The 10658-nt window shown below is 39.2% G+C and overlaps 1 protein-coding gene across 1 annotated transcript; it reads right to left on the bottom strand.

Annotated features, from left to right (window-relative positions):
* Positions 1-6852: 6852 nt before the first annotated feature.
* Positions 6853-7143, bottom strand: LOC119571829 (the record flags this gene model as incomplete). The annotated part of the gene is made up of 1 exon (XM_037918949.1): positions 6853-7143. A coding segment is annotated over exon 1 (291 nt), but the record flags the coding sequence as incomplete, so codon positions are not given.
* Between the last annotated feature and the right edge of the window lie 3515 nt (positions 7144-10658).

Raw genomic sequence — 10658 nt, 5'->3', positions numbered from 1 at the left:
TAATAATAACAATAATAATATTAATAACAATATTATAACATTTATTATTATAATTATTATTATTATTATTATTATTGTTATTATTACAGTTATAATATATTTTTTGGCAATAATACTAATAATTAAAGTAATAATAATAATAATAATAATAATAATAATAATAATAATAATGACAATAATGATAATAATAATGATAATAGTAATAATATTAATAATCATGAAATGTTATCGAAATTCTCTTTATTCTCACTTTTATCATCATTATTGTCATGATTAATAGAATTCTGGTAATTATTATCATTATTACCATAATAATTGCCAGAATCATCAAATGAATGGAAAAAACGTCATTTTGGAGTCTACTCTCAAAAGGCTATTTTTCGCTAGATTTTTCCGCTTTTTCGACTTTTGGGATTTTTTTTTCTTTTACCTTTTTTATTATATATGGACACAATTCCTGTTATTATCATCATTATTATCATGATTATCATCATTATTATCGTTATCATAATCATTATCATCATTATCATCATCATTATCATCATTATTGCAATTATTATCATCATTATTGCAATTATTATCATTATTATTGCAATTATTGCAGTTATATTATATAATTCTACATCTATACTAATAACAACTACAATAATAACAGTAATAACAATAATAATAACAATAATAACGTTTTTATGATCATTATTTATATAATTATTTCAATTAATATCGTTATTACTGTAATTATTACTGTTATAATAATTATTTTTACAATTATACTACCAGTAAAAATAATAATAATGATAATAATAACAAAATAATATTAATAACAATATTATAACAATTCGTATTATTAGAATTATACTTATTATTATTATTATTATTGTTATTATTACAGTTATAATATATTTTTTGGCAATAATACTAATAATTAAAGTAATAATAATAATAATAATAATGATAATAATAATAATAATAATAATAATAATAATAATAATAATAATAATTATGATAATGATAATAATAATGATAATAGTAATAATATTAATAATCATCAAATCTTATCCAAATTCTTTTTATTCTCACTTTTATCATCATTATTGTCATGATTAATAGAATTCTGGTAATTATTATCATTATTACCCCAATAATTGCCAGAATCATCAAATGAATTGAAAAAACGTCATTTTGGATTCTACTCTCAAAAGGCTATACATCGCTAGATTTTGCCGCTTTTTCGACTTTTGGGATTTTTTTTCTTTTACCTTTTTTTTAAATTATATATGGACACAATTCCTGCTATTATAATCATTATCATCTTTATTATCGTTATCATCATCATTATCATCATTATCATCATCATTATCATCATTATTGCAATTATTATCATCATTATTGCAATTACTATCATTATTATTGCAATTATTGCAGTTATAATATATAATTTTATATCTATACTAATAAGAACTACAATAATAATAGTAATAACAATAATAATAACAATAATAACGTTTTTATAATCATTATTTATATCATTATTTCAATTAATATCGTTATTACTGTAATTATTACTGTTATAATAATTATTTTTAATTATACTACCAGTAAAAAATAATAATGATAATAATAACAATAATAATATTAATAACAATATTATAACAATTGGTATTATTATAATTATACTTATTATTATTATTATTGTTATTATTACAGTTATAATATATTTTTTGGCAATAATACTAATAATTAAAGTAATAATAATAATAATAATAATAATAATAATAATAATAATAATAATAATAATAATAATAATAATAATAATGATACTAAAGATAATAATAATGATAATAGTAATAATATTAATAATCATTAAATGTTATCCAAATTCTCTTTATTCTCACTTTTATCATCATTATTGTCATGATTAATAGAATTCTGGTAATTATTATCATTATTACCCTAATAATTGCCAGAATCATCAAATGAATGGAAAAAACGTCATTTTGGAGTCTACTCTCAAAAGGTTATATTTCGCTAGATTTTGCCGCTTTTTCGACTTTTGGGATTTTTTTTCTTTTACCTTTTTATTATATATGGACACAATTCCTGTTATTATCATAATTATAATCATGATTATCATCATTATTATCGTTATCATCATCATTATCATCATTATCATCATTATCATCATCATTATCATCTTTATTTCAATTAATATCGTTATTACTGTAATTATTATGTTATAATAATTATTTTTACAATTATACTACCAGTAAAAATAAAAATAATGACAATAATAACAATAATAATATTAATAACAATATTATAACAATTAGTATTATTATAATTATAATTATTATTATTATTATTGTTATTATTACAGTTATAATATATTTTTGGGCAATAATACTAATAATTAAAGTAAAAATAATAATAATAATAATAATAATAATAATAATAATAATAATAATAATAATGATAATAATGATAATAATAATGATAATAGAATAATATTAATAACATTCAAATGTTATCCAAATTCTCTTTATTCTCACTTTTATCATCATTATTGTCATGATTAATAGAATTCTGGTAATTATTATCATTATTACCCTAATAATTGCCAGAATCATCAAATGAATGGAAAAAACGTCATTTTGGAGTCGACTCTCAAAGGCTATATTTCGCTAGATTTTGCCGCTTTTTCGACTTTTGGGATTTTTTTTCTTTTACCTTTTTTATTATATATGGACACAATTCCTGTTATTATCATCATTGTTATCATGATTATCATCATTATTATCGTTATCATCATCATTATCATCATTATCATCATTATTATCATCATTATGCAATATTATCATCATTATTGCAATTATTTTTCATTATTTGCAATTTTTTGCAGTTTTTAATATATAATTTTACATCTATACTAATAACAACTACAATAATAATAGTAATAACAATAATAATAACAATGATAAACGTTTTTATAATCATTATTTATATCATTATTTCAATTAATATCGTTATTACTGTAATTATTACTGTTATAATAATTATTTTTACAATTATACTACCAGTAAAAATAATAATAATGATAATAATAACAATAATAATATTAATAACAAAATTATAACAATTAGTATTATTATAATTATACCTATTATTATTATTATTGTTATTATTACAGTTATAATATATTTTTTGGCAATAATACTAATAATTAAAGTAATAATAATAATAATAATAATAATAATAATAATGATAATAATGATAATAATAATGATAATAGTAATAATATTAATAATCATCAAATGTTATCCAAATTCTCTTTATTCTCACTTTTATCATTATTGTCATGATTAATAGAATTCTGGTAATTATTATCATTATTACCCTAATAATTGCCAGAATCATCAAATGAATGGAAAAAACATCATTTTGGAATCTACTCTCAAAAGGCTATATCGCTAGATTTTGCCGCTTTTTCTACTTTTGGGATTTTTTTTCTTATACCTTATTTTTTTATTATATATGGACACAATTCCTGTTATTATCATCATTATAATCATGATTATCATCATTATTATCGTTATCATCATCATTATCATCATTATCATCGTCATTATCATCACTATTGCAATTATTATCATCATTATTGCAATTATTATCATTATTATTGCAATTATTGCAGTTATAATATATAATTTTACATCTATACTAATAACAACTACAATAATAATAGTAATAACAATAATAATAACAATAATAACGTTTTTCTAATCATTATTTATATCATTATTTCAATTAAATAATAACGTATTACTGTAATTATTTTGCCGCTTTTTCGACTTTTGGGATTTTTTTTCTTTTACCTGTTTATTTATTATCATCATCATCATCAAGGGGCTAACGCCGACGGGGGCGTATGGCCGCATCCACCCTTCGCTTACAGCCACGAGGATCCCTCGAGGCGAGTCTCCAGGCAGGCACACGGCCCATCTCTAGTTCCTCACGACAGGTCTCGTCGAGCTGCCCAAGCCATGATCTCCTAGGACGTCCCACAGGTCTCCTCCACCCAGGGTTGTCTCGCAGAGAGACAACCCGGTGGGCAGGGTCGTCCATAGGGAGGCGAGCTAGGTGGCCATATAGCCTGAGTTGGCGATCCCGGATTATGCAAGTAACAGGTCCCATGCCAGTCTCACGGTGTAACCGCCGGTTGGACACGTGGTCCTGCCAACTGTACCCCATGATCCGGCGAAGGGACTTGTTACAAAAGGCATCAAGGCGAGACTCCAAGGCACTGGATAGCGTCCAGGTTTCGCTTCCATAGAGCAAAACTGGAAGTATCAAGGCCTTGAAGACACGCAGCTTGGTCCTTCTGCATAGGTACCGACATCTCCAAACGCTCTTGGAGTAAATCCAGACTGCTCCGGTCTCTGGTGCCTCAGTAGGTGGTTGCGGATCCGTTTCAGAAGAATGTGAGCGAGAACCTTGCCTGGTATGCTGAGCAGTGTAATGCCACGGTAGTTGCTACAGTCCCATCGATCCCCTTTCCCCTTCCAGAGAGGGATGACCACGCCCCTCAGCAGGTCAGGGGGAATGGTACCAGACTGCCAAATGGCAGTCAGGACTGTATGCAGGCCCCGAGCCATAGGTTCACCCCAGCCTTTAGCAGTTCAGCAGGGATATCACATATGCCTGCAGCTTTCCCACTCTTCAGCTTGGAAATCGCCAGCCTAACCTCTGTTAGGGTAGGAGGTTCCTCGCTGATGGGTGGGTCCGGCACAGGCACTGAGACATCGCTTGCATCCAAGCTAACTGTTGGAGGATCCACCTGGTACAACTTTTCAAAATACTCAGCCCAACGTTCACGAACCCCAACATGATCTGAGATGATCCGTCCATCCGCTGATCGGACTGCAGTCATCTGTGAGGAGGGCTTAGGGTTCAGTTTTCTCAGGGCTTGGTAGGCAGGGCGAAGGTCATTTACCAAGAAATGGCCTTCGACCTCCTCAGCAAGATTCCTGATGAACTGTTCCTTGTCCCTTCTCAGCAGTGTCCGAGCCCTACGCACCATGGAACGACGCAAGACTTGATTCCCATTCAGCCGAGCCTTGCGACACGCTTCAGTGGCCTCTAATGTCTCCAGGGAGATGGTATTCTGCCTTGTCCTCGGGCGTACGCCAATGGACTCCTGAGCTGCTTCGAGTGTTACGCGCTTGAAGGACTCCCACAGAGCAACTGGATCCGTCAGGTTGCTGGTTTCTGAGAATTGGTCAAAGACTGCCGTGGCGAACCCACGGGCACACTCCTCCTCCCTTAGTCTGTCCAGGTGAAACACCTTAGGGTGGCCACTGGAGGGACGGGAGTTTTGAAGTGGACCCGCAGGGTAGCCACAACCAGCCTATGGTCGGTGCCACAGAACTCAGCACTCCGGTAAACCCTGCAGTTTTGGAGGATCCTCCATCGCGTGCTGACAAGAATGTGGTCGATCTCCTTGGCCACTGTACCCGTATCGCTGTACCAAGCCCAGTGATGCGAGTTGGAGCGCTGGTACCAGGAGCCAGAGATCCTCATTTTCTGGGACCTAGCAAAGTCCCGGAGAAGGAGGCTATTCTCGCTGCTGGGATCAGCTCCCGAGCCATGGGGGCCGACAGACATCTCGTAGCCAGCTCGGTCACAGCCGGATACCGCATTGAAGTCGCCCAGAACCATGCGAATGTCTCGCCGGGGGCAATCGTCTGCCACAGATGCGAGTTTGGCGTAGAACGCCTCTTTCACATCGGTTTTATGTACATCGGTAGGAGCGTATACAGCAATAAGAGACATGAAGCCAAAAGCATGCTTCAGTCTCAATGCCATGATACGCTCATCAACCGGTGTCACCTCGACTACCGCAGGCTGAAGTCGACTGGAGATGGCTATGGCTACACCCTGGAGGTGGTGACCATCGCTGCGGCCCGACCAGTAGTAGGTGTAACCACCCACACTGATCGTGCCGCTACCAGGTCTTCTCACCTCTGAGAGGGCAGCCACCTCAACTCCCAGTCGCTTCAATTCCCGCGATAGCAGAGGTAACCGCTCATCCTGCCGCAAGGACCGGATGTTCCAAGCGCCTACCCGGAAAGCACGCCTGAGGTTAAGCCTCGGGTGGTCACTCCGGGTGCACGCCACCTCTGCCGCCCCCACCAACACAGCCCCAGATAAAGGGGGTCGGCAGGCTGTGGGACCGCCTATCCACTGTTTGTATACTCACTGTGTTGTGTTCGTATACCTGTTTGTTTGGTGTTTCTCTATGATGCTGGAGGGAGAAGAACACACCAATTAAAATTAAAGTAGGTTCATTGTAGATCAGCTCTGACAAAATAAAAGGGAGCTCTTCACAGTCCCGTGCGCCACGCGTCGGCCATGCCCGAGAGCGCTACTGCCAGACGTGTGACTACAGACACAAGATAAAATATTGTACTCTATAAATTGTACAGAGAATCTCACTCTTTTACATAGGCGATATGCTACACAGCAATATAAGCTAAACATAATCTTCTATATTTCACATGGTGTAACATATCACACAAAAGGCAGTATGTATATAATATAATCATATAATTATCACAATACAGGTACGATAATATTGTCATCATATCCCGTATATGGCGGCATCACAATATGGCGCTCACAACTCACATAAGTATCACAACTCACTTCATTATCACAACCCACATCTCCCTCCCCCCTTTACGTTCACTAGCGGGAGTCTTGAACGGACTTCGATGTGATACGTTCCGAACGTCGAGGTTCAACAGGCACAGATGGGGCGGAAGATCCAGGTGCATCATCTGACATCTGTTCTTCCAAATCAGTTGAGTGTCCAATCATGAGCTGTGTAGGGCGCAAGAAGCGTCGATTGCGCCACAGTATACGGCCACTTGGAAGCCTGATGTGATAATCACGAGATTTGCCAATACCCATGACAGTGCCAAACTTATCCCAACGCTTGGGGGTGGGATCCTGGATGCGCACATGCGCCCCAACTGTTAGCTTGGAAAGTGAGTGGGCGCGAGTGTCATAGCGGGTCTTCACGTCCTTGGCTCGTACTGCAGCACGACGGTCGCAGTCTTCAGCCTTGGTCTGCCACTTCTTCATGAAGACACTAGAGTGGGCAGGCACACAGGAGCGAAGGGGCATACCAAACAGAACTTGAGCAGGAGAACGACCAGTGAAATTTGGGGCGTTACGCAATTCCAGTAAGCCTCTGTCGAACTCCTCACAGTCAATATTCCCGTTGGGTGCTGTCTTCATGATCAGATACTTGACTTTCTTCACAGCAGCCTCTGCATGCCCATTGGACTGTGGGTAATGGGAGCTTGACGTGACATGACGCACTCCCCATCGCTGAAGGAAAATAGAAAACCCCCCGCTGGAAGTGATGTCCACCATCGGTGCGCAGGTGAACTGGCACACCCAGTGGAGAATATCATCAGAGAACCACAACTGCGAGATGCCTGCAACGAGGCTCCGTGGTCCTACTTCTAGCGGTGGTGTGGCCCCAGGACCTTCCCTTCCGTCACCCGCACTCTTCCGGCGATCACGGTCCTGCCTTCTGTCGGACTTGGTGCACTGTCGCTCCTCCACCAGTCCCTCTACTCCCGGTAGCTTCTCCGGGGTCTCCTCGGCAGGCGGCTCCTCCGGCGTGTCCTCGGCAGGCAGCTCCTCCGGCAAGTCCTCGGCAGGCAGCTCCTCCAGGGTGTCCTCGGACGGCAGCTCCTTCGGCGCGTCCTCGGCAAGCAGCTCCTTCGACGCGTCCTCGGCAGGCAGCTCCTCCGGGGTGTCCTCGGCAGGCAGCTCCTCCGGGGTGTCCTCGGCAGGCAGCTCGTCCGGCGCATTTTCGGCAGGCAGCTCCTCCGGCGCATCTGCGGCAGGCAGCTCCTCCGGCGCATCTGCGGCAGGCAGCTCCTCCGGCGCATCTGCGGCAGGCAGCTCCTCCGGCGCATTTTCGGTAGGCAGCTCCTCCGGCGCATTTTCGGCAGGCAGCTCCTCCGGCGCATTTTCGGTAGGCAGCTCCTCCGGCGTCGGCGGAGAGTGAGAAGCATTGGACGCAGCGGAACTGCTCACTGGCGAACTCGCAGTTGAATCTACGGGCTGCTGGGGAGTGAGGCGAAGGATCAGCTCCTGAAAACGGGCAAAATCATCCTTTCTGCGTGCTGCCTCTTCTTCCTTCCGACGGGCTTCCTCTGCCTTCCGACGGGCTTCCTCTGCCTTCCGACGGGCTTCCCCTGCCTTCCGACGGGTTCCTATCCTGTAACGATATTCCTCCTCCTTCCGACGTGCTTCTTCCCTCTTTTCATCCCTCAGTATTATCCACTGGAGCAATGTAGTAATATCTGTGGAAGGTGGGATGCTGGCACTGGCTCCTTCAGACTCTTCAAGGCTAGAGTCTGGTTTCTCAGTGTCGCTCTTACTGGCCTCTTGCGGTTTCTTTCCTTTACCCATGGTACCGTGGTAAGGGTGTAAAGATAATACAGCAAATTCGGCGAAAATCCGGTGAAATTCCGACCATGCAGTGTGGGGGAGTGAGTGTGTGCGTGGCAGTGCCGTGACGTCACGCCGGGCACGTGCGGGTAGGCGAGCCGCGACGCGAGAGAATCAGTCGCTCACGAAGCGTCGTAGAGAGCGCAGAAGTGTCTCGCTCCTACGATCTTCGATATGCTTCGATTCGGCACCCTTATGCTGCTAAATAGAGCACTGCACTAAACACAATAGCCACAGCACAACACTACACTTCACTATAGCACCACAATTCACTGCACTAATGAAAATCACTCCTGAGCGGGTTATTTACTGAGCGGCCACGAGGGTGGAGGAGGCACGGGCAGGCGACAGGCCACAGGGCTGGCGTCAGAACTGAATAACTGGATCACTGCGCCATGTTTGTATACTCACTGTGTTGTGTTCGTATACCTGTTTGTTTGGTGTTTCTCTATGATGCTGGAGGGAGAAGAACACACCAATTAAAATTAAAGTAGGTTCATTGTAGATCAGCTCTGACAAAATAAAAGGGAGCTCTTCACAGTCCCGTGCGCCATGCGTCGGCCATGCCCGAGAGCGCTACTGCCAGACGTGTGACTACAGACACAAGATAAAATATTGTACTCTATAAATTGTACAGAGAATCTCACTCTTTTACATAGGCGATATGCTACACAGCAATATAAGCTAAACATAATCTTCTATATTTCACATGGTGTAACATATCACACAAAAGGCAGTATATATATAATATAATCATATAATTATCACAATACAGGTACGATAATATTGTCATCATATCCCGTACATGGCGGCATCACAATATGGCGCTCACAACTCACATAAGTATCACAACTCACTTCATTATCACAACCCACATCCACCTGTGGGGTTCCCGAGGGCTTTCCCCCACAAGCTTCATGGTGGGTTGGGGCCTGCCTGGGCGCAGGCGGGACGAGTAACTCTCGTTCCAATCCTGCACCCCGACATTTGCCCTCCCAGCGGGACCCACAGCCCGCCTTACTTGCTGGGTGGGAGGGACAACACCCCTCCCCCCAGCATTTCCATTTATAAAAGACGTTGCCAGAGGGTCATTCTGGGGGGAGGAGGACTGGCAAGGCCCACCTCCCCCGAGCCGCCCCATTACCCCAGGGTGGTTAGGGGGCAGGAGTTGGTACGAAGCCAGAGCGTGTCCACACGCCGGTGGGCCATAACTCGATACCTCTGGGGCCTCCTGCTGCTCCAAGATCCCCCACAGATTTAGCCTGGGACCGCAAGGTACCCAGTTACCCATGGGTGGCCACGAGGAGGCACTGCAGAAGTCTTAATGATGGAGAGGCTGTGACCTGGCAGGGGAGACTTATGCGGAAGCTGCTCCCTTTTTCGCACTGGGCTAGCCAGGGGTGGAAGTTGCAAGCGAGAAGGCATGCAAGCACTTAACACTATCTAGGCTACCACACCATCGCTTCACATCACCATGCACGTGAAGCACCCACCCATTATCATGATTATCATCATTATTATCGTTATCATCATCATTATCATCATTATCATCATTATCATCATCATTATCATCATTATTGCAATTATTATCATCATTATTGCAATTATTATCATTATTATTGCAATTATTGCAGTTATAATATATAATTTTACATCTATACTAATAAAACTACAATAATAATAGTAATAACAATAATAATAACAATAGTAACGTTTTTATAATCATTATCTATATCATTATTTCAATTAATATCGTTATTACTGTAATTATTACTGTTATAATAATTATTTTTACAATTATATTACCAGTAAAAATAATAATAATAATAATAATAATAATAATAATAATAATAATAATAATGATGATGATAATAATGATAATAGTAATAATATTAATAATCATCAAATGTTATCCAAATTCTCTTTATTCTCACTTTTATCATCATGATTGTCATGATTAATAGAATTCTGGTAATTATTATCATTATTACCCTAAAAATTGCCAGAATCATCAAATGAATGGAAAAAAAAAACGTCTTTTTGGAGTCAAACTCCCCAAAGGGTTATTTTTCGCTAGTTTTTGGGCCGCTTTTTCGATTTTTGGGGTTTTTTTTTTTCTTTTACCTTTT

This window comes from Penaeus monodon, unplaced genomic scaffold (genome assembly GCF_015228065.2).
Source record: "Penaeus monodon isolate SGIC_2016 unplaced genomic scaffold, NSTDA_Pmon_1 PmonScaffold_821, whole genome shotgun sequence".
Lineage (NCBI taxonomy): Eukaryota > Metazoa > Arthropoda > Malacostraca > Decapoda > Penaeidae > Penaeus > Penaeus monodon.
This window is presented reverse-complemented; position numbering and strand designations above follow the sequence as displayed.